Source organism: Megalopta genalis, chromosome 1 (genome assembly GCF_051020955.1).
Source record: "Megalopta genalis isolate 19385.01 chromosome 1, iyMegGena1_principal, whole genome shotgun sequence".
In the NCBI taxonomy this organism is placed as follows: Eukaryota; Metazoa; Arthropoda; class Insecta; order Hymenoptera; family Halictidae; genus Megalopta; species Megalopta genalis.
This window is the reverse complement of record NC_135013.1, coordinates 19,777,733-19,805,731: the sequence shown is the minus strand read 5'-3', so window position 1 is coordinate 19,805,731 and position 27,999 is coordinate 19,777,733. Positions and strand designations below refer to the sequence as shown.

Below are 27,999 nucleotides of genomic sequence, written 5' to 3'. Positions count from 1 at the left end.
CGTTGCGACCGTTTTGTCACGAGACCGTGGAAAGACCAGAACAACAGAGTTTTCAAGCTACACGCGTTAATCATTCTCTTTACGGAATCGTGATCGGTATACGTTAATTCGATTTTAAAGCAATTCGATTGTTCAGTAACGAACGATCGTTCAATAATTATTCAAGAATCGCGTCTTCTAAATATTTATGAGTCGGCCGCGATCGATCGAGTGTCGGATGAGCCGGAGGTGAGGAAAAGCAATTACCATGCAATCTCCGGCAACTAACTTCCCGCAGAGAAGATTATAAATCGAAGGTTGTCCTTTTGTTCGAACCGATCGATCGATAATTAATTGAAACAGTTACTTGGCCGTGAAAAGTTATAGCCAGGATGGATAAAACGGGAGAAGATGGCTTTAAGAAAGCAGAGTGGCCATCGACAGAGAGATCTGTTGGGATTTTAAGATCGAACAGTGCCTCGCGATCTAGATCGAGAACATCGTCGAGAACGTCGCTGTCGCCGACGAATCAGGTAATTATAGAACGATTAAAATTCTGGTTAAAGTTTCAATTAAAAAATCATTTTATCCTAAAAGTATCAAATTTTCATAAGCGTATGTTTTTTTTAAAAGATAGGAATTCATTAGATGTAATGATCATTTTGCACACCACCGTGTGGTGTACAGTTCACTTATTTTCTCTCCGTTCGTTTAATCAGCAAATGTATCGGAACTGAAACTGGCATCGCGTGCGGGGCAACGAATGTTACCATGTTTGATTACTGTTAGATAATTCATTAATGAGGTTGCTTAGCATCAACCTGTAGAGTAGTTGGAAGGGATCGTGTGATTATATCGTTCTGACGAAAGCATTTTAGTTAATGGTCACGTGTGCGGAGGCTGTTTAGCTGCAGAAACGCCTACAGGTGTTAGTCACTGAACCATTTTAAATGTTGACCAGTATTCTCAGAAAATTAATTAGCAAATCGTTCTAATTGTGCGCCGATATTTCAAGAAGATTAATTAGCGAATAGATTTATTTTATATTATTAAATTATAATATATATTAATTAGCGAATAGATTTATTTTATATTATTAGATTATAATATATATAATTTTATAATATATTAATTTTCTTGATATATCGGCGCACAATTCGAACGATTTGCTAATTAATTTTCTGAGAATATTGGTCAACATTATATATATTATAATCTAATAATATAAAATAAATCTATTCGCTAATTAATTAAATTTTTAATATATATATATTTATATATATATATATTTACTATTATTAGATTATAGATTTTTACCAATATTCCAATAAAGAAATTCATTAATGGACCATTTCGAATGTTCACCAAGAAGACTAATTTCAGAAGAAACTATAAATTTTACTTTTTTGCCCGAAACAATTATAATTATAAGAAAATTATACACCTGTGACAGAAATGGACTGTCAACGATAAGCATTTGACCTCCGCGAGCCCTAATCAAAGCATTCGCAGACATTCACAGAATTCCACGAACAAGAGCGAGGCGATGTGCTAGGGGATGATTTTCGCGAGGCCCTGAAACTCGCGTGTAACACGATGCGAGCCTCCAACTGAAATGATTATGTGGGAAGATAAGGGTGGGGTCCGAACGTGTCATAGAACTCGTCAAGGCGCGGCCGATCGCATGTGATTCTCAAACCCGGAATCACCTGTGTTACCATCCCTCGGTAGTTCATTGATTTATGGGCCTTAAACCGACTAACTAAATTGTCTTAAATCAACACCACCGAGCGTAGATTTGTACACATGGCACAACTACTGCCGAATCAAATTCGTTTAGCTTAAGTAGCCGCGAATCAGTGTCGGTTAATTGAAACAGTCTCGAAGTATGTCAACTAGATTTGCTCCAATCTGAAACTATTTAAGATTCGTGCTAGCTAAATTAGATTTATAAGACGTAATAAATAGACTGCGGATCTCTTTGCGCAGAATGTACGTCTTTACATAAGATCTTTGTACAGATCTTTACGTAAAACGGAAACTGTTCTGCATTCATTGCTGGTTAGCTAATAAAGAATTATCACGTATCAACTAGACAAAGCCTAAACATGTACAAGTACAGTAAATTCTCTCGAATTTTCCTTCAGCTTGTACAAAAAAAATGGACAATTTGGGAAGAGGAGATACGATTATTCGAGTCTTGCATTGCGTTTTTATAGTTGTTGACAATCAACAACAATAAAAATGAGCCGCGAGACTCGAGTTATCTATATATAATATATAGTTAATATAATAGATAATAATATTATATAATATTATATAATAATATCTATCTATCTATCTATACATATATATATATAATAATTTTGATATTATATAATATGATATATTATACAATATCAAAATTACAGTAAATTCTCCCTAAGTTTTTTCCTTCGACTTCTAATATTATTATCTATTATATAATATTATATTATATATTATATAATATATTTATATATTATATATAAATTCTTCCTAATTTTCCTTCGACTTCTAATATTATTATCTATTATATAATATAATTATATAATCCACCCTTCAAATTTGAGAAAGTGAAACTGATTCCTCAAAATTACAGTAAATTCTCCCTAATTTTCCTTCGACTTCTATATATAATATTATATAGATAATAATATTAGAAGTAAGTATAGAGAGAGAGAGAAGAGTATTATATATAAGTATAAATATATTATATAATATATTTAATTATATTATTATTATATTATTATATTATTATTATTATATAAATAATAATATTAGAAGTCGAAGGAAAATTCGGGAGAATTTACTGTAATTTTGAGGAATCAGTTTCACTTTTCCAAACTTGTAAATTGAAAATAATTCGACGATGATATAGAAAATAAAGAATTATCTTGTACCAACTAGATAAATCTTGGACATCCTCGAGTAATTTCGTGTACCATTTCTCCCTTTTCAAACTCTTATTACGACACGAAAGAAAAAAAGGTTCACACGAATCCGGCAATGAATATTTTCCTGTCAACTGTCGCGTACATTCGTGCCGCACGGATTTACCCTAAACTCATAGCGAACGTTAATTTCGCCGAAGCAACCGGACGGTACTCAAGCGAAATTAAACCATCGTTACAAGGCCTCGTTTGTCTCGCGACTTGGACACCGTCGACGTAATCTGCCGGCGAAGCAGAGCATCCCTATTTTTCGCGGTGATATAGAACCTTTCGTGATATCAAAGATTTGTTGCGTCGCCAGAAACGGGTGTCCCCGATATCGAGTGGACACGGGCATTATGTTCGACTTATGGGCATCGAGACAGGCGCGGTTCCCTCGGGGGATGACCGCCGGTCGGTTCTTTCCTATTGACGCGACGGCAGTTCCTTCGAATCCATCGGCGCTGATTCACCTGTGACCTTATCCAATTTTCACAGACATTATTACACAATGATACACTATTTGCTCGAATTTTATTAGACTGGAAACGCGTGCCCGAGTCGTTGATAATCCACTTCGTCTTCGGCTGTCCCCAGTGCTGTCTGTGGTCCACGATTTTAAAACTGCTCTTCACATTTTTTTTTACCTTCTAATGTAATATTACGTTCACGTTTTGAGACTTGACCGGCTTCGGCCGACGTAATATCTTATTATTGGAAATGCACAGGAGTAGAGAGGGCTTACTACAATGTGTTCTCTCTTTTTTCTTTAGTTTGATTTATTTATTTGGAGCTTTTTCACAATTGTTCGAAAGAAAGCTTTAGGACAACTGGAGTTTTTGCTGGAAATTTTTGGTAGTTCGAAGAATTTTCGGCTGTGAAAGTGTCGAGATTAAAATCATTTTAATTCTCCGTCTATAATTTTGATTGCGAGTGACAATTTTCTGTTTATATTATCGAATAATCTCGCGAATCGTTGTCCATGAAATTTATGATAAAAGAAATTGAACTTTAATTACTGTGCAGAGGACTTACTTCAATGTGTTCCCTCTTTTCTTTAGTTTGATTTATCTATTTGGAGCTTTTTCAATTGTTCGAAAGAAAGTTTTAGGACAACTGGAGTTTTTGCTGGAAATTTTTGGTAGTTCGAAGAATTTTCGGTTGTGGAAGTGTCGAGATTAAAATCACTTTAATTCTCCGTCTACGATTTATATTGCGAGTGACAATTTTCTGTTTATATTATCGAACAATCTCGCGAATCGTGGTCCATGAAATTTATGATGAAAGAAATTGAACTTTAATTACTGTGCAGAGGACTTACTTCAATGTGTTCTCTCTTTTCTTTAGTTTGATTTATCTATTTGGAGCTTTTTCAATTGTTCGAAAGAAAGTTTTAGGACAACTGGAGTTTTTGCTGGAAATTTTTGGTAGTCCGAAGAATTTTCGGTTGTGGAAGTGTCGAGATTAAAATCATTTTAATTCTACAATTTTGATTGCAAGTGACAATTTTCTCTTTATATTATCGAATAATCTCGCGAATCGTGGTCCATGAAATTTATGATGAAAGAAATTGAACTTTAATTACTGTGCAGAGGACTTACTTCAATGTGTTCTCTCTTTTCTTTAGTTTGATTTATCTATTTGGAGCTTTTTCAATTGTTCGAAAGAAAGTTTTAGGACAACTGGAGTTTTTGCTGGAAATTTTTGGTAGTCCGAAGAATTTTCGGTTGTGGAAGTGTCGAGATTAAAATCATTTTAATTCTACAATTTTGATTGCAAGTGACAATTTTCTCTTTATATTATCGAACAATCTCGCGAATCGTGGTCCATGAAATTTATGATGAAAGAAATTGAACTTTAATTACTGTGCAGAAGACTTACTTCAATGTGTTCTCTCTTTTCTTTAGTTTGATTTATCTATTTGGAGCTTTTTCAATTGTTCGAAAGAAAGTTTCAGGACAACTGGAGTTTTTGCTGGAAATTTTTGGTAGTTCGAAGAATTTTCGGCTGTGAAAGTGTCGAGATTAAAATCATTTTAATTCTCCGTCTACAATTTTGATTGCGAGTGACAATTTTCTGTTTATATTATCGAATAATCTCGCGAATAATCTCGTCCATAAAATTTATAATAAAAGAAATTGAACTTTAATTACTGTGCAATATATTCTAAATCTAATATAGAAGAACGAAGCTACAGAGTTTTACGGCTATAAATAGTTCGGCGGACAGTGGTGAGTTGCTGACACTTTTTTCTCGAATCTTTGAGCGTATTGTTGTTTTCATAAATTTTATGAAAGTGAAAGGAAGGAAGAGATTTTACTCTTGTTTTAACCTTTTTTTTTGGAATATGAGAAAACCTTTAACAGGCTCCTTCATAAATTATCTCAGAATTTGCATAAAGCTTCGCAAAAAGTCCGTTTACAAAATATGCTAACTTTCGAGAAGATTTACTTGTATTTGTTATCTCAGGACACTGATATTTGTCTCAGTATAAATAATTTCGTATAAACATTAAAAAATCACCACTTTTCATTACGGTGAAGTGACTTATGCCATTTTCAAAATAAACGGCTCATTTCTTTTAAGTTCTTTTACACAAGGCGCTTCATGAGATAAAATTAAAAATCCAAGTATCGTTTTTTAAATTGACAATTTCTTTCGTGCATTTTCTTTCAATCTTAATTGAACTAAGAATTATTAATCTAAAATTATGTTTCTTTGCGAGAAAGTTCGCCGGTTTTCTGTTTTTAGATACTGCACAACCTTTCATTTCTCTCTATTTGTGTTAGAAAATCATATTCTTTAAATTATGGAATTACAAATGAAACGCAATTCATTGATTCGAGGCGTAAAGCATAATTTGACGATGCATGAGTCCAGTATCTTACGTATAACTATATCTGAGGACTATATGACTATTTATGAATTAAATGATCGAAAATTGAAGAAAATGATCGGAACCAACGGTAGATCACTTCTCCATGTCTCTCGAACACCGTAAATACATCTTCGACAATGCGTTGTTTTGATTCAATTAACACTAGAGCTACCAAACCAGTCGAAGTGGTTTCTGATATTTTCTTTTACAATTCCTGATATTATATGAGCCGTTTATTTTGAAAGTGGCATAAGTCACTTTGTTTTTAAGTCGATATATCTAAGGCTTTGCGTTTTAACACGTTTAAAAATATGGATGCTAACTTTCGAGAAGATTTACTCGTATTTGTTATCTCGGGATACTGATATTTTTCTCAGTATAAATAATTTCGTATAAACATTAAAAAATCACCACTTTCCATTACGGTAAAGTGACTTACGCCACTTTCAAAATAAATAGTTTAGAAAAATGACTGACATATATTAATCTTGTCCGACGTATTTTACCGAAGTGATGTTTCGAAAGGACAGTGATTTACTAAAATTGTTGAATAAATTACATATATGAGCCGTTTATTTTGAAAGTGGCATAAGTCACTTTTTTTTTTTTAAATGAAAAGATACCGTTCAATTGTAATTAGTGTTACCATTAATTCGATTTTTTTGAAAAAGTGACTTATACCACTTTCAAAATAAACGGCTCATATGATAATAGAATAATGATAATAATGATAATATAATAACGCTATGATCGTTATTATTTGTATTACTTGTGCGCTGTTCACAGTCTTCTGTTTAAAAAATAACTTAGATTAGAATTTTTCAAGGAATTCCTATAATCCCTTTAATAGAAACTACGAAAATATTTACACGTACATATACCGTATATTTACTTCTTACTACACAAATTGTTTTCAAAATAAACGGCTCCTTTATTAAATTCGGTTCTCGAACAGCACGACACGTGATTGATAAGGCAGGGGACGTACAAACGAAAGGTTTCATAATCAGGGAAAGAATCGCGTTTCTCGAATCCAGTTCAGGCTTATCGTTGACCGCCTAATTCCAGGCAGCACCTACCATCAACCACTCCACGTGGCGTGACGATGGATGATCTACGGGCGAAATTCATGCAACTAATTGCTTTTGCTTGGGCGATGTAGGTGGAACCTACGTCCCCGCAGCCGTCGGTCGACCGAGTGTCAGTTACGTTCGCCGTCGCTGACGACGACGACGAGAAACAGAAGGAAATCGTCGGCAAAGCGAAGCCAAAGGAGAAAACTGAGGATCATTCGGATATCGGTGACATGCAGAGAATATCCATAGCTGGTTCGTAGTTATTGTCACGTAGTTATCATTAGATTCATGATGACGACGATTTCATACATGTTCTACTACGTATAAATGTTTATCAATTTTTTTTTTAAATCGAAGCTAATTCAATTCTTTTGTTATTAAAACTTGGGAATGCGGTTAGATGAAATCTCACTCTACCAGCGAGAACATCCATAGCTGGTTCGCAGTTATTGTCACGTAGTTATCATTAGATTCATGATGACGACGATTTCATACATGTTCTACTACGTATAAATGTTTATCAATTTTTTTTTAAATCGAAGCTAATTCAATTCTTTTGTTATTAAAACTTGGGAATGCGGTTAGATGAAATCTCGTTCTACCAGCGAGAACATCCATAGCTGGTTCGTAGTTATTGTCACGTAGTTATCATTAGATTCATGATGACGACGATTTCATACATGTTCTACTACGTATAAATGTTTATCAATTTCTTTTTTTAAATCGAAGCTAATTCAATTCTTTTGTTATTAAAACTTGGGAATGCGGTTAGATGAAATCTCGCTCTACCAGCGAGAACATCCATAGCTGGTTCGTAGTTATTGTCACGTAGTTATCATTAGATTCATGATGACGACGATTTCATACATGTTCTACTACGTATAAATGTTTATCAATTTTTTTTTAAATCGGAGCTAATTAAATTCTTTTGTTATTAAAACTTGGGAATGCGGTTAGATGAAATCTCGCTCTACCAGCGAGAACATCCATAGCTGGTTCGCAGTTATTGTCACGTAGTTATCATTAGATTCATGATGACGACGATTTCATACATGTTCTACTACGTATAAATGTTTATCAATTTTTTTTTTTAAATCGAAGCTAATTAAATTCTTTTGTCATTAAAACTTTGGAATGCGGTTAGGTGAAATCTCGCTCTACCAGCGAGAATATCCATAGCTGGTTCGTAGTTATTGTCACATAGTTATCATTAGATTCATGATGACGACGATTTCATACATGTTCTACTACGTATAAATGTTTATCAATCTTTTTTTTAAATCGAAGCTAATTCAATTCTTTTGTCATTAAAACTTGGGAATGCGGTTAGATGAAATCTCGCTCTACCAGCGAGAACATCCATAGCTGGTTCGCAGTTATTGTCACGTAGTTATCATTAGATTCATGATGACGACGATTTCATACATGTTCTACTACGTATAAATGTTTATCAATTTCTTTTTTTAAATCGAAGCTAATTCAATTCTTTTGTTATTAAAACTTGGGATGCGGTTAGATGAAATCTCGTTCTACCAGCGAAATGATTAAGCATGAAGAAACGCCCATTAACGTAGCTGTAAAAGAAATCATAGTGCAAATAGTTAATACATTTTCTCATGTATATTATTTTGTCATATTATTATTTATTATTTTATCATATTTTTGCAATACATTCTTTTCTCTGCAGCCAACTTCAGCAAATCTAGTAATAGCCTGCTATGTTATCTAATTCAATAATAAAACTAGAACTTCGTTCATTTTTTAAAGATCGTAACAGAATTTGATTCTTCTGTTAGCAAAATCCGGGTATAAAAGTAAATGAAGACATAAAAGAAAGAAAAATTGTCTCGTATAAAATCAGCGAAATTATTAAGGACAAAGTAGCGCTAATTAGCTGCTACAGTTGCAAAAGAAATCGTAGTGCGGGGTTAAAACAATTACTTAAAAATAAAAATGATCAACTTCAAACATCAGCATTCACATAATTTCTCAGTAGTTAGATAGCGCAGAAACTAGTCGATAATAATCTTTTACCATCCATTCGATCATTTTTCCATTTTTTTTATCATATCTAATCTTGTGTCGGAGTAATGAACGTTTTCAATATCGAATGCTATTAAATTCTGTATCGAAGCGTCGAGTTTAATGATAGCCGATTTTTTTTTACTTTGTTTTTCTTTGTTTTTTACTCTTTTTTTTACTTGTTTTTCTTCATCCACATTTCGCGTTTCTTTCGTACTTTTTTCTGTTGATAATTACGGTACAGGATGATATCGTGTTTCCAGAGGAAGAGGGAGACGAGGATGACTACTCGGCGTCGGCGTGCGCGATCATGCAACGCCGAAGTTCTAGCCGGAGGCAAAGTAGGCGGAAACGACGGCCATCGTCACCTTTCAGCGCTGAAGCGGAAGCCACGCTTCGACGACGATCTTCCGTCTACACCATCAGTTCTGGGGAGTCAGTAATTTATTTTAAGAATTTCTTGCGGTCTCGTTTCGTCGACTAACCCTTTCAGTGCTAAATAAAACCTGAACGTATAATAGGATCTTCTAAATTCATCGTGGTCACTGTTCGTCGATCTCGATGCTTTCACTGGCAAAATACAGTAAATTCTCCCGAATTTTTCTTCAGCTTGTAAACAAAAATGGACTATTTGGGAAGAGGAGAACGATTATTCGAGCATTGCGGTTCATTTTTATAGTTGCCGACTGTCAACGATTATAATAAAAACGAGGTGCGAGGCTCGAATAATCGTATCTTCTCCTCCGAAATTTTCCATTTTTGTGCGCAATCTGAGCGCGAGTTAGGGAGAAATTACTGTATACACAAAAATGGACAATATAGGAAGAGGAGAACGATTATTCGAGGCTTGTAGCTCATTTTTATAGTTTCCGATTGTCAACGATTATAATAAAAACGAGGTGCGAGGCTCGAATAATCGTATCTTCTCCTCCGAAATTTTCCATTTTTGTGCGCAATCTGAGCGCGAGTTAGGGAGAAATTACTGTATACACAAAAATGGACAATATAGGAAGAGGAGAACGATTATTCGAGGCTTGTAGCTCATTTTTATAGTTTCCGATTGTCAACGATTATAATTAAAACGAGGTGCGAGGCTCGAATAATCGTATCTTCTCTTCCGAAATTTTCCATTTTTGTGCGCAATCTGAGCGCGAGTTAGGGAGAAATTACTGTATACACAAAAATGGACAATATAGGAAGAGGAGAACGATTATTCGAGGCTTGTAGCTCATTTTTATAGTTTCCGATTGTCAACGATTATAATTAAAACGAGGTGCGAGGCTCGAATAATCGTATCTTCTCTTCCGAAATTTTCCATTTTTGTGCGCAATCTGAGCGCGAGTTAGGGAGAAATTACTGTACACACAAAAATGGACAATATAGGAAGAGGTGAACGATTATTCGAGGCTCGCGGCTCATTTTTATAGTAGCCGATTGTCAACGATTACAATAAGAACGAGGTGCAAGGCTCAAATAATCGTATCTCCTGTTCCCGTACTGTCCATTTTTGTTTACAAGCTGAAGAAAAATTAGATAAAATTGAAAAGATATAATAGCTGGAAAATGACACCTTTACGATTGACCAATTCTGGTCGCTTTTCCTTGACCGCTGCATTCAATTTGTCCAGTTGCTAATATTCACGGATAATAAAAAATAACATAATAATAATAATAATAATAATTTTATAATATAACATTTACGGATATCATAAAAATGGGAGTGAGAGACATCTATAATTGAAATCGGCAATTACTTAGTTGCCAACCCAATACTTACGATAATAAAGATTTTCGAGACTCTAATCGCTGTACACCATTGTATAACTTTATCGTAAATCTATTAAATAGATCTATAGTAAATAACATAATCTATGGTACTTACAAAGAAATCTCATGATCTTTATATTACTCGTAATCGTATATTTTAACGAATAACAAAAGATTTAATGTGTTTGGTCTCGCGTTTAATTATTTGATTTTTTAATATTGTATTAAGACATTCGAAGCATTTTTGACCGCTGCATTCAATTTGTCCAGTTGCTAACATTCACGGATAATAAAAAATAACATAATAATAATAATAATAATTTTATAATGTAACATTTACGGATATCATAAAAATGGGAGTGAGAGACATCTATAATTGAAATCGGCAATTACTTAGTTGCCAACCCAATAGAAATGGAGCCAAATGCAATATGTATGAACTTTATTCGTCGTTCTTTCGTTCCACGCCTAAATCTAAAGTCGAGGACACGTTCATTCTTTGGTCCTGAGGTCCTTTTATCCTTTAATCCACGTATATTGGATTAGCCAAAGCTTCTTATCGCTCATTTTATGATTTGAGAACAATCTCATTTCATCGAATCAAGTTTTGTAAGACCACATTTTCGACGACGTTATTCTTTAATTATTTGTATTATACGGTCGAACCTCCGTACAGTAAATTCCCCACAATTTTCTTTCGGCTTGTGAACCAAACATGGATTATTTGGGAAGAGAAGATACGATCATTCGAGCCTCGCGACTCATTTTTATAGTTTCCGATTGTCGACAATTATAAAAACAAGGTGCAAGGTTCAAATAATCGTATCTCCGCTTCCCAAATTGTCCGCTGTTGTTTACAAACTGAAGGAAAATTAGGGAGGTGTGGCGGACCAGACATAAAAAGACACGTCCTTCAAAAACTGGGTGTGCATATGCCTTTTTCGGGTTTTCCCGACGCAAGGCGTACACACCGCAATAAAACAATAAAAACGTTGGGACACAGCTACGGACCATAGGTCCCGGATCACCCCGGTCGGAAAATCTTCGGGAAAGGCCTTCGCCCTTCCCAAGGACTTTCCCTTGCCAATTTCAATACGTTCTCCCCAATAAATACGAGGACCTCTCGACCGGGAGAAGTCAGTTAGCAAGTTTTCCTCCGACTCTCAACGTGTCCATATTTCTGTCTCATCCGTCACTCGTTTACCTTTACCTTCTACACACTGTACCTCATCGCCTTTTGTTACAAGTTATATTAAAGTTCTCGTTATATAAAAACCAAAAAAACTCTCTCGGATTATTTTATATAAACCGTCGCAGTAACCCCTGCGACAAAGAGGATTTACTGTATAACGTGTGAGACCCACCCAGATTCAACAATAATGCGATAATAATGATACAGGTTTACGCGAATTCAATAATCAGGAACTGCTTGCATCCGGATACTAAAATGACAACCGTCGATTCCTTCATGAAAAACAGCTTGAGTGAAATTATTATCAGAAACTGCGCGAACGCAGTATATTCAATAACTACTTCCCTCTGGCGAATAAATCAACGACCGATCGCCGCTGAAACCCGAGAATCGAAAGAACTTAAGCTAAACCAGTCGTCGCACAGGCACGCCCTACTTCAACACTTCTATAACTGAAATCGGCAATTACTTGGTTGCCAACCCGATAGCACAGGAAAAGTTCACAGCTGTCTGAAAAATGTAGAAAGTTGAAGTTCAAGTATTTGTTTACAGAACCGCGATTTCGGTAGAAGAGACCGGCAATCAGGAGCAGATATTCGAGAAACTGAAGTTGCACAAAGAAGTGTTGAGCGGTGTTAAACAGCAACCGTGGCCACTTCGTCGGAAGATCAAACTCGTGCGACAGGCGAAATCGTATGTTCGAAGACACGAAGGAGTTCTTCAGGAACGACTTGCTCATACGAGGAGCACCAAGGACGCGATTGCGCGTATTTCGCTCTTCACGACAAAGGTAGCATATCTATTAGACAAATTTGACGAGTCTTTAATTAACACTAGATTTACTAGAGCATAAAAAACAGCTGTTTTACATTAGTTTATGAAAGTGACAATAAGACATTTATTCTGATTTTCTGTTATTGTCAACAGCTGTTTTACATTAGTTTATAAAGGTGACAATAAGACATTTATTCTGATTTTCTGTTATTGTCAACAGCTGTTTTACATTAGTTTATAAAGGTGACAATAAGACATTTATTCTGATTTTCTGTTATTGTCAACAGCTGTTTTACATTAGTTTATAAAGGTGACAATAAGACATTTATTCTGATTTTCTGTTATTGTCAACAGCTGTTCTACATTAGTTTATAAAGGTGACAATAAGACATTTATTCTGATTTTCTGTTATTGTAACATTTGCCGTAAGTGATATATAAATTGAATAAATAACTCATAAACGTATCTTTACGATATTAATAATCGTAAATTAAAAAATTAGTGACCCGTCATTTTGACGGGTACTGTAAATCTAGTGCTAAACAATAAAATTTCAAACTAGTCTGTGGTTTAACGAAGTATAAATTTCTGACAAAAATGCTACCTACCATGCTTAGGATCATTTACAATTTTATTTATCGAAGTTCAATATATATTTTTAGGTACTCTTTGATACGTTAGTTACTCTACGGAGTTCAATGAAACGTGCGGATAAATTAATTGTCAGAAAAACTTGAAATTTAAGCCAGAACTTTCGTAGTTTCAACATAACTTTTAACGCAGAGTAAAGATAAAAGTCTAACTTTTAAACACGTTTCTGGCTCAGCACAAGTCTGGCTTTCAATCAAGTTGCTAAGCTCAACGCTTTGATCGTGCACGGTTCGCAGAAATGGCAATACTGCCGAAGAGAACTGATCAATCTTCAAACATGGCTAATCCCCTGGGAACTTCGGATCAAGGAGATCGAGTCGCACTTCGGTTCCGCTGTTGCTTCCTATTTCACCTTCCTCCGATGGTTGTTTTGGATCAATCTCGTCATGTGCACCATCATTACTGCCTTCGTGATGATCCCAGAGGTAGAGAAAATGATCGAAACGAACAGGAAGCGTTGCTCGCAGAGAAATCGAATTGTTTCGGGCTCTCGATCAATCGATCGATCAATCAATCTTTAGAATCTTTTTCGTGTCTTCAAAGTTAATATCGAAGTATCATCTGTTCGAGATTATCTTCTTGCAACAGGTGCTCACCGCGGATCCGAACGCAGCAGGTGAACGGAAGATCATGCTCAGGGAAGAGAAAATTGAATCGAAGCATCTGCTGATTTTATGGGAGTTCGAGGGGATCTTCAAGTATTCGCCGTTCTTTTACGGCTGGTACACCAACCAGGACTCGAAGAGCGGCTACAGACTGCCGCTTGCCTATTTCGTCACTAATTTGGTCATCTACATCTACAGTTTCGTCGCCACATTGCGCAAGTAATCGTCAACGGGTGACCTACTGCCTCTAAGCGACCTTATTTTCTCTTTTGGTACCGTGAAAATGAAACGAGAACAATTAATTATAAAACCGGTACGCAATTATTTTCTCTTTCGGTACTGTGAACATGAAACGGGAACAATTAATTATAATACGCTGGTACGCTGTTCGTGTTAGTCTCTCTTTTGGTACTCTGAAAATGAGACGGGAATTAACTCTCGGGAGACCGAACTTCCGTCGGATCGCAGGTGGCCAACCCTGGGTATTTCTGGACCCACACTAATATATACACTTTAAAAATAGTTTCTCTGTTAAGATTATGTATTATTATACGTCTAAAGGATAGGTAAGATAATAAAATGAATGCAAAACGCAGGAAAATTATTTTTTATTCGTTATTTTCACAATGTTTCTTTTTTAATTTATTTTATTTAATGTCGCATCTGCTTGATAGCAATTAACGACCACTTGTGGAATAACATTTGTATGGTTACATGTAGTGTATTATAATATATACAATAGTTTTGCATTACATTGTGGGATAACATTTGTAGGGTTACATGTAGTGTAATATATACAATAGTTTTGCATTACATTTTTATATTATTTTCTTGATCTAAGCTTTTCTTAACTTACTATATAATCTTGTTAAACAATTTGGTTCCTTCTAAGCATGACATAAATTTTGTTTGTTTGTTTGTAGTTATCCAAATATTCTTTGATGCTACTGGGCTTTTACAATTTATACGGGCAGCGTACTGTGAAAATGAAACAGAAATAATTCACTGTAAAACTGGTACAATGAAAATGAATTCTATCAATTGAATTTTACAAACGAATTCATCGATTCTTTTCCAATTCTTTTTCGGTACAATGAAAATGAAATGAGGATCTCTAATTCTACAACTGGTACAGAATTCGAAGTCCAGGAATCTTTGAATAATCGTAATCTGCGAATGAATGTTCGTTTTCTGTGAATTTATAGTCGCGTCAACATCATAGATAATTAGCGAATGCTATGTCGTATACTATTGGGTTGGCAACTAAGTAATTGCCGATTTGTTCAATGAGATAAAAATTTTTTTTACTTGGAACGAAGTTTAATTTGTAATGTATTTTCCATTTTGTTCGATGACCTTTTGCCATCTCTCCGACAACTTGAAAATTCCACGCTCGTAGAAAGTCTGATCCTTTTCGGCCAAAAACTGAGTTAAGTGAGATTTTACAGCGTCGTCGTCATTAAAAGTTTTACCACGAAGGGAGTTGTCCAGGGATCGAAATAAGTGGTAATCCGATCGCTTTTCCTTGACCGCTGCATTCAATTTGTCCAGTTGCTAACATTAATAATAATAATATAATAATAATAATATAATATAATATAATATAGTATAGTATAATATAGTATAATATAATATAATATAATAATAATAATAATATAATATAATATAATAATAATATCATATAATATAATAATAATATAATATAATATAATAATAATAATAATAATAATTTTATAATATAACATTTACTGTTATCATAAAAATGGAACTGAGAGATATCTATAACTGAAATCGGCAATTACTTAGTTGCCAACCCAATATATACTGGAGGATTGAGAAGTCACGTGTATTATTAATAAACTAATTGATTGCGACTTGGTGTTCTTTGTCGTTTAGACGGTGTTGATTGCGTTTCAAGATGATATCAGTGAACACGTATCATGGGTTTCAGAATGGCGGAAAATTCGAGACTGAGCAAGCTCACAGAGAAGGAAGACGAATGCATTTTCTCGTGGAAATTGTTCACGGGATGGGACTTCATGATTGGGAATCCAGAAACTGCTAATAATCGAACGGCCAGCATAGTTCTCAGCTTCAAGGAAGCGTTACTCGAAGAAGCCGAAAAGGAGAAAGATGAAAGAAAGTAATCTAATTTTGCAATCGCTCTCATTACTGCGCGTATTCATATACAGGCTGTCCCAAAAATGTTCCTCGGATCATTTGAAGCAACTTCTTCCTTTACAAAAATGTTCTCCGAGGCACCGTTAACGAGTTATTAACGAAAAACAGTGACCAATAAGAATCGAGTACGGCTGACGCGAGGCGGCCCAGCCAACCAGCGCGCGAAGCCTAGTTCCGCTCATTGGCTCGGTTGCCTCGCGCCAACCGAGCTCGCCTCTCATTGATCACTGTTTTTCGTTAATAACTCGTTAACGGTGCCTTGGAGAAAATTTTTGCGAAGGAAAAAGTTGCTTCAAATGATCGGAGGAATCCGCCACTTTCGGATTGCGAGACATTTTTGTGGGACACCCTGTAGAAACGTTCGATGTTTTTTTTAACAAGGATCTTTAGATTCCATTGCGCGCGTTTCCAAACGATTATTATTTTCCAGTTGGAAAATCATATTGATGAGAGTTTTTGTGAACACGTCCGTGATGTTGTTGTTGGTACTGTCAGCGTACGTCGTGGTGGAACTCGTTGCGCGAAGTGCCGAAGAGTTGGAGCAGCCCAATTGGTGGCGGCAGAATGAACTTACGGTGGTGATGACCCTAATTTCGTACGTGTTCCCGATATTTTTCGAGATACTAGGTTTGCTAGAGAGCTATCATCCTAGGAAACAGCTTCGAGTGCAATTGGCTCGGTGAGTTGGCGAAACTACGTTTATTAACACGTTGATTGCCCAATTGTCCAAAAATAACCGGTGAGAGCAAAGTAATATTATCGATGAAAAATCTAAAGGATCATAATTTTATTTTTTATTATTTATTCATCGTATTATCTTTGTAAACAGTCAGTTTTACAAATGCATCGCAGTTCGTATAAACGTTTTCGACTCATCTTCATTCGCTGTTAAAATTTCGCATCGATAATATGTTACAGGATAATGTTGCTGAATTTATTGAATCTTTATGCACTGATATTCGCGCTGTTTAGTAAAATAAATCCAATGGTGAGCTCCAAGTAATAATATAATAATGATCGTTTCCCCTCGCACTAGGAATTTAAATTAAATTTCTTCGTTCCGTTTGTGTGTGAATTAATATAGAAGCAAGACCTTCGGGACCTACTACCAACAATCACAAATTGCTCGTACAAGCCCATCGAATGCGGTGACGAGATGACAAAGTCGCGACAGATTGCAACTCTAGTGTCCTTAAGTTTAATACTAGCTGGCAATGTTACCAGTTTGCAGCACAAAAATGAAACAGGTGACCGAAGGGCTGATTTGCCATTTTTCTATATTAACATATATATATATATTATATTATTATTATTATTATTATTATATTATATATTATATATCTATATTAATATATAATATAATATAATAATAATATATTATTATATATATTTTATTATTATATTATTATTATTATTATTATATTATATTATATTATATATTAATATAGATATATAATATATAATATAATAATAAAATATATATAATAATAATATATAATAATCAGAGATATTTTACAAATTATTTGGTCTGTTACAGCACCGTTGCCACCGAACTCGATCAAGGACCTATACCTCAACCCTATACTCGACGAAAAGTCGCTCGAAGAGATCTACAACGTCGGTGACTATCCACCATTGGATTACACATACGAGAGCTACGACGATACCAAAACTAATGAACTCAATGGAACTTCGTTTTCCACGGAAACGATCTCTGACAGCAATTTTACATCGGAATCTGTTCGACGAAACGATGCCTTCGACACAACTTCGACCATCATCGAGAACAATTTCACCAGCACTTATTCCATTTACTCGATCGACGAAGCCAACGATACGACGTTCGGTATTAACTTGAACGAATCGACGTCTTACGAGCAAGCGACCGACTCGATTTTTAACGCAAGTGATGCGTATACCACGAACGAAGATTCAAGTATCAGTTTCTCGTCCGAAGATGATACAACGTTTGTAACGGAAACTGAACCGATCGACGAGTACTCGAGTGCAATGTCGACTGACCCCGAATCACCGATTACGACTATGATTACTGAAGAGTCTACCGAGTATTCGCCCGATCAGGAAACTACTATTGTCGATTTTAACGAGTCCGAAACCTCTACGAACGAGCAAGTGATTCCTCTCGCGAAAGAGGACCATGTCGTCAGGTGCTTCGAAAAGATTTGCCCCACTACCGCGCAGGACACAAGTAAGGAACAATTTTTTGGCAAGGGTTGGAGTTCTGTCGGTTGATCATTTCGATCATGGAGTAGCCTCGACTTTGAGGGGAAAGATAAAATTATCGAAACGATATTGTTACAGTAAATTCTCCCCAATTGACGCTTGGATTGCGCACAAAAAAAAAAAATGGAGAATTTGAAAAGAGGAGATACGATTATTGGAGCTCGTTATTTCGAGCTTGTTATTTCGGCTCGTTTTTACAGTTACCGATTGCCGACAACTATAAAAACGAGCCACAACGCTCGAATAATCGTATCTCCTCTTCCCAAATGAAGGGAATTTTCTGTATTATTTTTAAATAAAATCTCTAACTCAACGTATTTCATATTGACTATGATAACACGGGAACAATCAATGTTTGTTATAAGTAGACTGCAGATTCTATGTTAAAATATATCATGATAAAATATATACAGGGTGTCTCAAAAATGTCTCGGGATCCGGAAATGGAGGGTTCCTGAGATCATTTGAAGCAACTTTCTCCTTAGCGGAAATGCAAACCGCGGCTTCGTTTACGAGTTATCGACGAGAATCAGTGACCAATGAGAGGCGAGATCTGCTCGCGCGAGACGGCCGAGCCAATGAGCGGAGCTGGGCTTCGCGCGCTCGTTGGCTCGACCGCCTCGCGTCAGCGGAGCTCGCTTCTTATTGGCTGGCGTTTTTCATTAATAACTCGTAAACGAAGCTGCGGTTTGCATTTTCGCTAAGGAAAAAGTTACTTCGAATAACCTAAGGAATCCACCATTTCCGGATTGCGAGACATTTTTGGGACACCCTGTATATTCCATATTAGTATACGAGCCGTTTATTTTGAAAGTGGCATAACTTAATAATAACACGTTTAAAAATATGGATGCTAACCTTCGAGAAGATTCACTTGTATTTGTTATCTCAGGATACTGATATTTTTCTTGGTATAAATAATTTCGCGTAAACATTAAAAAATCACCACTTTTCATTACGGTAAAGTGACTTGAGCCACTTTCAAAATAAATAGTTTAGAAAAATGACTGACATATATTAATCTTGTCCGACGTATTTTACCGAAGTGATGTTCTGAAAGGACAGTGATTTACTAAAATTGTTGAATAAATTACATATATGAGCCGTTTATTTTGAAAGTGGCATAAGTCACTTTTTTTTTAAAATGAAAAGATACCGTTCAATTGTAGTTAGTGTTACCATTAACTCAATTTTTTTGAAAAATTGACTTATGCCGCTTTCAAAATAAACGGCTCATACGTAGAATCAGTATTACCGTAAAGTCAGTCTTTTAAAATTCACAAAGCTGATCGAATTCTAAATGAAATAAAATCTATCGACGATAATGTCCAACGACCGGAAATCTAGCAACAATAAATAAAAGTGCTGGATGTAGATAACAGAAAAGCCGACATAACTTTGTGCGTTCAGTAAAAATGTAAAACCATCTAAATGCTGTACGTTCAAATGAACAATGCGCGCTCGTTTTCTTGCTACAGTTATTTTACCGAAGGTATTAGATTTGAAGACACGCAAGAAGCTGCGTCGTTTATGTTGGGAGACGATCTTCGGTCAGGAATTGGCAAAACTCACGGTTATGGATCTGGTAAGTTTTCTCACAAACATTTTATAACGATCGAATGCTACCGTATGCTGTTGATTTGAAACGTTTCAGGTGTGGACAGTTGTGATAACGCTCAGCTTGGATTTCTTCAGGGCAGTTTTCGTTCGTTTCATGAACAGTTTCTGGTGCTGGGATCTCGAGAAGCAGTTCCCCCAATACGGTGACTTCAAGATAGCGGAGAATATACTTCACTTGGTGTACAATCAAGGCATGATCTGGATGGGGATGTTCTTCAGTCCTGGTTTGATCGCGTTGAACCTGCTGAAGCTCGGCATCCTCATGTACCTGCGCTCTTGGGCGGTTCTTACTTGCAACGTGCCTCATGAAGTGATCTTTCGCGCCTCAAGGTATCTCGCGCTTCATCGCAAAGGGTCATGAACATGAGTTTTTCTGGCCATTATAGTTTCCCGTGGATAATTATTGAATAATTACCGAAGTCTTACTTTAACTTTTTTAGCTCCGGTTGAAAAAAGATGTATATAAGCCTAAGCAAAAGATGCTCACAGTCGGCCAAATTTTGTTCAGTAAAAATATTACGAAAATACATTTTCCTCGAATGTAATCATTGTCGATATACATATTGTTATTCGGCGATAAATCGTTTCATTAAACGATTGCAGGGAAAATTGGTACTTGACGAATTGCTGTGCATTTTTAGACAAGATTTGATAATCTTTAACTCTTTGCGCTCGAGTGGTGACTCTGAGGCACCAGTAAAATTGTTGTGTCACGTTCTAAGATAATTTTTATATTAACAAAGCTTAAATTTGAAAAATTATTTAAAGTGTAGCTGTTGCACGAGTCGTCACAAGACTCAATTTCACGTGCACAAAATGCACTTCGTCGTGTAAAATGGAAATATTGTAATTCAGAAAAATTGGATTAGATTTGCGGTTGAAATGGCTTCGAGTGCAAAGGGTTAAATGAGTGCGCTATCTTCCAGGTGAACCAGTTTGTTATTCTCAAATTAAAATATCAGTTATATTTGTAGTACGTTTATGAAAATATTTGACGCATATTTTAATTAGCGGTAACATAATGTAGGAGTGATTTGAAAGAACATCGACGTCGATGCAAATATAGGTCCATTTGCAGATTTAAGGTCAAGAGTAACAAACTGGTTTAGTGGACGAGTCGCAGACATCTCAGCAAAGAGTGCGCAAGAACTGGTCTCTAGGTAAACAAACCTTATAAAGAGGACATAGACAGCGTAGAAGAATAGCGAACATTCGAAATTATAATTCTGCTAATTGATTTTAAGTACCAATTGCCCCCCTCACGTTCCTGAACCAGAAATAACATGAACTAAATAACGAATATTAAAGGCTGGGTTGATAAACTGAGATCATAAGATTGAAATTATAACTGAAATTGCCACTGAAATTAAGAGAGAGCTTGTATACTCTATAAAAAGATCAATTAAGTTTTAAAGCAGGTTTAAAAAATACTCAAGTGTAACAAAAAACACCATGAACGTATAGAATCCGTAGGAAATATTCTTGACCAGTTTAATGCAAACTTTACGAATGATATTTATGAATCGAATGAACGTTTTTAAAATTCCGCAGGTCCAACAATTTTTATTTCGCGCTGTTGTTAACGATGCTCTTTCTGTGCGTTCTTCCGGTTGGTTACGCGATCGTTTGGGTGGAGCCGTCTTGGCACTGTGGCCCTTTTTCCGGTTACAAGAAGATTTACCATTTGGCGACGAACCAGCTCACGAATTCCCTTCCGGAGCCAATACAAAGGTAGCCGTCGTACCCTAAGCGATGAAATAATTTTTCTAACGTTTTCTAATATTTTACGCAGGTGTCTGGATTACGTCGCTTCACCCGGTATTGTGATACCACTAATTGTCCTGATGGCTCTGATTATCTATTATATGGTGTCCCTTACCGGATCTTTGAGAGAAGCCAACGATGACTTAAAGGTGACAGAGGAAATCAGAATTTTTGTTCATGTTATTACTGGTTTGCTTAATTAAAAATGGCTGCTGTATGGTTGCTCACTGTTCTTCATATAAAATGTTATAAATTTATAATAAAAATGAGTAGTCTAAATAGAATATAGTAGAAGCACTTCAAGAATTTAAAGATTGATTTATATAAATATATATATTATTTTAAATTATTATTATTATTATTATTTTAATTATTATTCCCTAATATATATATTTATATATATATATTTTATTATATATATTATATTATTTTATTATTTACTTATTATTAATTATTATATTATTATATATTATTATATATATTATTATTATATATATATATAAAATAGAAAATGTCAGGACATTTCTTATTTTGCATAAAAATCCGCGGTCTAATGAGTAAATATTTTTAAGTAATAATAAAAAGAGTAATGTATATATTATTTCAGACAGGTTCTTTCAAAGTCAAACTTCATTAAATAATCAAATTTGAATTGTTTCCTTCAACGATTTGAATGTTGTGTTTTAGATACAATTGCGTCACGAACGCACAGAAGAGCGCCGCAAATTGTTCAAAATAGTGAAAAGAAGGGAGGACCTCGCTGACGCCTCGTTTCTAAAATGGAAGAAGATGTTGCCGGCCTTGTCTAAGCGATCGATTCGAGTTAAGCCACCAAAAGGTTTTCTCTAAATATTCTCATCCTACTAAATATTCATTATTATATAAATTATGATATGCAACAAACCTGTCTAATCCATCGACGATCGACAGGTGAACCGGAAGTTGCTGTACCAAATGAAAATTCGGTCGAAATCCATACGAGGAATCGATCTTCATCAGAAATTGCCGAGTTGACCGATGTCGAAGAGGATATTTTACCCCATGATCATGTGGTCTCACCTCACGCCTTGGAAAGCAATTGTAGGGAGAGGGGAGTGATCAGTGGTCGTGCTGGGTAATTATTTCTTTATGTCGATATAAATCTAATATTAATATTATATTATTATAATATATATAATATAATATAATAATAATATATATAATATATAATATTATATTATATTATATATAATAATATATTGTATTAGAGATTTATATATATATAATACTGAGAAAAATATCAGTATCCTGAGATAACAAATACAAGTAAATCTTCTCGAAGGTTAGCATCCATATTTTTAAACGTGTTATTATTAAATTATGCCACTTTCAAAATAAACGGCTCGTATACTAATATGGAATATACAGGGTGTCCCAAAAAATGTCTCGCAATCCGGAAATGGTGGATTCCTTAGGTTATTCGAAGTAACTTTTTCCTTAGCGAAAATGCAAACCGTAGCTTCGTTTACGAGTTATTAATGAAAAACGCCAGCCAATAAGAAGCGAGCTCCGCTCATTGGCTCGGCCGTCTCGCGCCAGCAGATCTCGCCTCTCATTGGCCACTGATTTTCGTCGATAACTCGTAAACGAAGCCGCGGTTTGCATTTTCGCTAAGGAGAAAGTTGCTTCAAATGATCTCAGGAACCCTTCACTTTCAAAATAAAAGGCTCAAATATCTGAATTATCCTGTCGAAAAGAAATATGTATCTGTATTATTCTAATTAGGATCGCGAGGACTCTCCACGACTCCTGGGAGTCTCAATTCAGCGAGTGCGCCGTGATTCCCGAGATCCGAATAAACGAGGCCGAGGGGAAATCGGAGATCCATCGATCGGTCTCCGAGGAGAATCACGATTCGAGCCACCACACGAAATAAACATGTCGTCAGAAAGGAAGGAAGAAAGCTGTTTCTCTTCTTGTTCCTCCATTCTCACGGTTTTAATACTGAAATGATTTATTTGTTCTCTGTTCCATGTTAAGTTTCATTTCACGTATATGTATAGCGTGCGCTGCGCGTCGCGGCTCGTCGATTGTAAAATCTTAAAGCTAGTCCCGTCTTACACACGGTTTCTACGTTGAGGTATAAAATCGAAGACATGTCCTCCTGTCGAGTACGTCAGAACGTCGAGAAGCTTTCACACACTCGCATACACTCACGAGACGGTCGCACGCGGAGCCGGCGCGGGCTTAGAAACATCAAAGGACCACTTTCGTCGGAGCTTTTCCCTCTCTCCACGAACACTTTGAACGTTTAGAATCGTTCCTCTGGATTTATACGTGAATTTTAGAGCCACTGTATCTGTAGGTTGCGACGAAAAACACCGATGTTAGATGTTTATACTTTTAACACATTGACAGCCGGCCCTGCGAAAACGCGGGTTTTTGAGTCTGTCGCTTGAGCGCCGGCCCCGCGAAAACGCAGATTTCTGAGTCCGTAATAAATATATGTAATAATCCACCATGAAATGAGAAACTGTATTTTTCTTATAATTATAAATTAAAAATTTCGATTTTGTTTAAATTTTTAATTACCGTTAATTTGTATACGAAGAATATGCAAATAAAAATTGTACTATTTTACGAAAATATATTCAGTGATCAGAAACAAGCGAATAAGAGACCGGCGTTCGGGGTTTAAGTGGCCGATACGTTGCCGGCGCTCAGGTTTTAAATGTCTCTTGGGTCGCCGGCTATATCAATGTGTTAAGATACTGTCGCTTATAAAGTTCTAATCACGAATTGTTCGTATCAGCAGAGTCTCTTCGTTTAGAATTTTCTTCGTTTTAAGCATGCTGAATTCGTTTTCGTGATATTTTTCCTGATAAATTCGTAAATCCGATATTTTACAGTCGAAGTAATGCATGAACTTTCAGTGACTAGCATTTGTATTCGCATACTTTTTAACCCTTTGCACTCGAAGCTCTAAAATAATAGATCTAAAATAGTAATAATAATAACAGATCTAATAATAGATCTAAAATTAATGTCTGTAGATCTAAAATAATTTTTCTGACCTATAGTATTTTCATTTTATACGACAAAATGTATTTTATGCGTGCGAAGTTGAGTTTTACGACTCGCAGAACAGTTACATTTTCACGAAATTTTTAAATCTAAACTTTGTTAATATACAAATTACCTTAGAACGCGATATAATAAATTTTAATGGTGCCTCAGAGTCACCGCCCGAGTGCAAAGGGTTAAAACGGAATAACATTTTTAAAAGGGGACAAAGTGATTTGTATTTTTTTCTTTCAGCTGTTAGAGATACTATTTTACTAGAGAATATCTACGACATGTTTTTAATAACGATTAGATGGAATGAAAGAAAGAAGAAGAAACTCCCGTCATTTAACTCTTCTATCCGATCTGATAACGAAAGTTTTAAAAATGCGTTTTGTAGATCTCGGTAAGTTGTATGCATACCGAAAATTTGATCGAAATCGCTTAACACTGGGTCAAGCTACAGACGATAAAAGACGTGGAAATCTTTCGCTATCTTTAATTATTTATAACTCATAACGTCGACAGATTTCGAAACAATTTTCAGCATGCATATAAGTTACCGAGATGTACAAAACTGATTTTTTAAATTTTCGTTATAGGCGTAGAGCCCCGTTTTAGATTTAGAGCCCCGTCATTTAGTTCCGTTTCAAAACAAATTATATCGTTTTAAAGGGTGTCCAAATATTAATGCGACTCGCTGTACATTTTTTTGAAATTGTTACAGATATTCGCTGGTAGAAACAGTTGGTTAGTCTGAGTATTATGAAATTTTACGCTTTGTATATCGCGTTCCAAAATAATTTGTTCATGATCAAAAATTCGTTTATATTTTAAAAAACTGTTAAAAGTTAACTTATACAAGTAACTTAACTTTTAACAGTTTTTTAAAATATAAACGAATTTGATAATGAATATAAGGAATTTATTATAATATAATAATATAATATTATATTATATTATAATAAATTACTATAATTACTATATTATAATATAATATAATATTATATTATTGTATTATATTATTAATATAATATTATATTATAATATTATATTATATTATATTATAATATAAGTAAAACTTATTATAATATAAAATGGAAACACTATAAGCCAGAAAAGTTATTTTGGATTTACAAATAAAGTGGCTTAATTTTTCGAAAATGGTCCTCCGTTCAATTTGCAAAGGCCCTTGATTAATTACAGCTAAAATACTGACGACCCACGTGGAAATTTATTGCACGCGGAATGACCCGTTATCCGTTCAACGATTATCGTTATTTTCTAAACCAACACGCTACGAACATGTTTCCCGGCATTCCTTTTTCTGCGACGATCAACCGATGACGATTAAAACCTGACGTCGATGAATTATTAGAAAAGAGAAACCAGTCTCGCAAGAGAATCCACGATATAGTACTTCAATTACGCGCTTTCCACTGTCAAAGAGTTTCCCCTTTTCCCCCTGAAATGCCTTCGAGCCGGCGAAACAAAGAAAAAGTTGGCGGATACGTGAATCCTAAAACCGAAGTGCACTGCGCCGTTAAATGCAATCGAGGTCGACCCTACTATCGAGAAATTTACCGTCTGCATAACACAGCACGCGCCATTTTCGATACAATAAATACTCAGAACACATTTCGACCATTAATCATTAACTTTTACTAGTTACTAGCGTCTATAAAAAAATTCTACAACTATTCTCAGCATTCGTTCACCGTACTCGTCAAGTTTTCTTTACAAGAAGTTGCTACCCTAATTCAGAAGGTACAAATTATTTCTCATTCTCGGTCCACATTCAAATCCAGACTAGTCCACGCATACTTCAGCATTCCCGTTTCCTGTTTTACGTTCATTGTTATTGTCGTTTGGGTGCTCCAAAATACGTCCAATGTTTCTTCTGCAAAAAAACCTCACTGTTCCCTTGCTTCACTCGAACATCTAAACGTCGCTGTCATTTATGGTCATACGAGACGTTCGTTTTCTATAAAAATTTCAGAGCAACCAACATTTTCCCCGACAAATGAGTCTGATTTCGAAAATGCGGTCATTATGCTTCGTTTATCCGTTTCCTTCACGATTCCTTTCGCTAACGAAGGAACCAAAATCAGCTCCTTTCCTCCTTCAGAAAATGTTCTCATACAACCATGAAGAACAGAAACATTCGTCTATCCCATTCGAAAGCTCCACCGAGCATGAAGCAACGACCCTTTCTCAAATCGAAGCGATGTCCAAAATATTATCCAAATCTGTCGCATGAATTACGAAGCTGGTCCATGAACACTGGCCACGTTCTAACAGTCTGAACCGTTAGAACATTCCATCGTCCACGGTCAATGAAGAGTATCGAAGATACGAGGAGGTATCCTGGTCGGTTTCGGTCGTCGGTTGTCATCGTTCGTTCAGATTCGGATTGTATATCGGCCTGCTGTTGAGGTAGTTGGTCCCAGAGTTGTGAGTGGTCCGCACCTGCATGTACTTCGGCCGTTTGTTCCTGGTGCTCCAGTGAAGGTACGTGTACCAGCCGGCCACCATGGCGCCGAGCGCGTTGCAGGTGCACGAGAATATCAGCAGAATGGTCAGGATGCTCTCCACCTCCGGACAATTCAGGTCCATGTACCTGACCGCCGTCTCGGTGGAGTTCGTTGCATCTTCGCGGGGCCTGCACACGCAGGTGGCGTTTAATACGCGCGCGGGGCTGCACTCCAACCCCATCAGACGCGCCAGGTGCAACGCCGAGAACACGCAGGCGATGGAGCAGGTTGCTGTTGCCAGGGTCGCGAGAAACACGCTAATTACCTGCGTAGAGGAAACGAGACGTTTAGTGTTACCGTTCTAAGAGTACTGTGCAAAAATTGATTTCACAAGTAAAGAAATGTTTTGTTTTTCGTAGCTGAACTGGGTAAGTCGTAAAAGTAGAGAGAAAATGGTAATGGGGGTGGCTGTATAAAAATTGATTTTACAAGTAGAGAAACTTTTGGTTCATTCCTATTAACACGTTCCGTGCCACGTGTACCATCGATGGTACACGCTTGCATGTTTACTTAGTGAACTGAACAAATTGTTTACAAGAAATTTAGAACCGAAGAATCAATTTCCACCGCAAGAATGGGCGTTGATAAGTTTTTGTTACGTTGTTATGTGTACGAGAATTAATAATTGCACGTAATACATCAAGTTTTAGTAAAATATCAAAGTGTGAAGATTCGAGTAAAAAAAGCTCGGCACGGAACGTGTTAATCGCTTCGCTCAA

General features: G+C 35.9%; 2 protein-coding genes across 9 annotated transcripts in view; one reads left to right on the top strand and one right to left on the bottom strand.

The window, feature by feature from the left end:
- Positions 1–33: 33 nt before the first annotated feature.
- Positions 34–23,714, top strand: LOC117221497 (transmembrane channel-like protein). Its single transcript, XM_076523073.1, has 18 exons — positions 34–512; positions 6,971–7,136; positions 9,170–9,341; positions 12,418–12,655; positions 13,527–13,715; positions 13,879–14,114; positions 15,847–16,038; positions 16,507–16,755; positions 16,995–17,064; positions 17,161–17,323; positions 17,614–18,285; positions 19,799–19,905; positions 19,975–20,270; positions 21,492–21,671; positions 21,733–21,853; positions 22,392–22,542; positions 22,635–22,818; positions 23,469–23,714. Exons 1-18 carry the CDS (start codon positions 372–374, stop codon positions 23,617–23,619), a joined length of 3,678 nt encoding a protein of 1,225 aa, XP_076379188.1. The 5' UTR covers positions 34–371; the 3' UTR covers positions 23,620–23,714.
- Positions 23,671–27,999, bottom strand: part of LOC117221495 (uncharacterized) — a 49,357-nt gene continuing 45,028 nt past the window's right edge. For all 8 annotated transcript variants that reach the window (XM_033472511.2, XM_033472510.2, XM_033472517.2 and 5 more), the window contains exon 8: positions 23,671–27,545. In XM_033472511.2, coding sequence (XP_033328402.1) covers positions 27,138–27,545 — 408 coding nt within the window. In that variant the 3' untranslated portion in view covers positions 23,671–27,137. The remainder of the gene's footprint in view (positions 27,546–27,999) is intronic.

Excerpts from the sequence above, each read along its gene's own strand:
- LOC117221497 (XM_076523073.1), top strand. The coding sequence starts at position 372 with ATGGATAAAACGGGAGAAGATGGCTTTAAGAAAGCAGAGTGGCCATCG. Across the intron at positions 13,716-13,878 it reads CCTTCGTGATGATCCCAGAG|GTGCTCACCGCGGATCCGAA; the intron begins GTAGAGAAAATG and ends TTCTTGCAACAG. Across the intron at positions 22,819-23,468 it reads GTGATCAGTGGTCGTGCTGG|GATCGCGAGGACTCTCCACG; the intron begins GTAATTATTTCT and ends TATTCTAATTAG.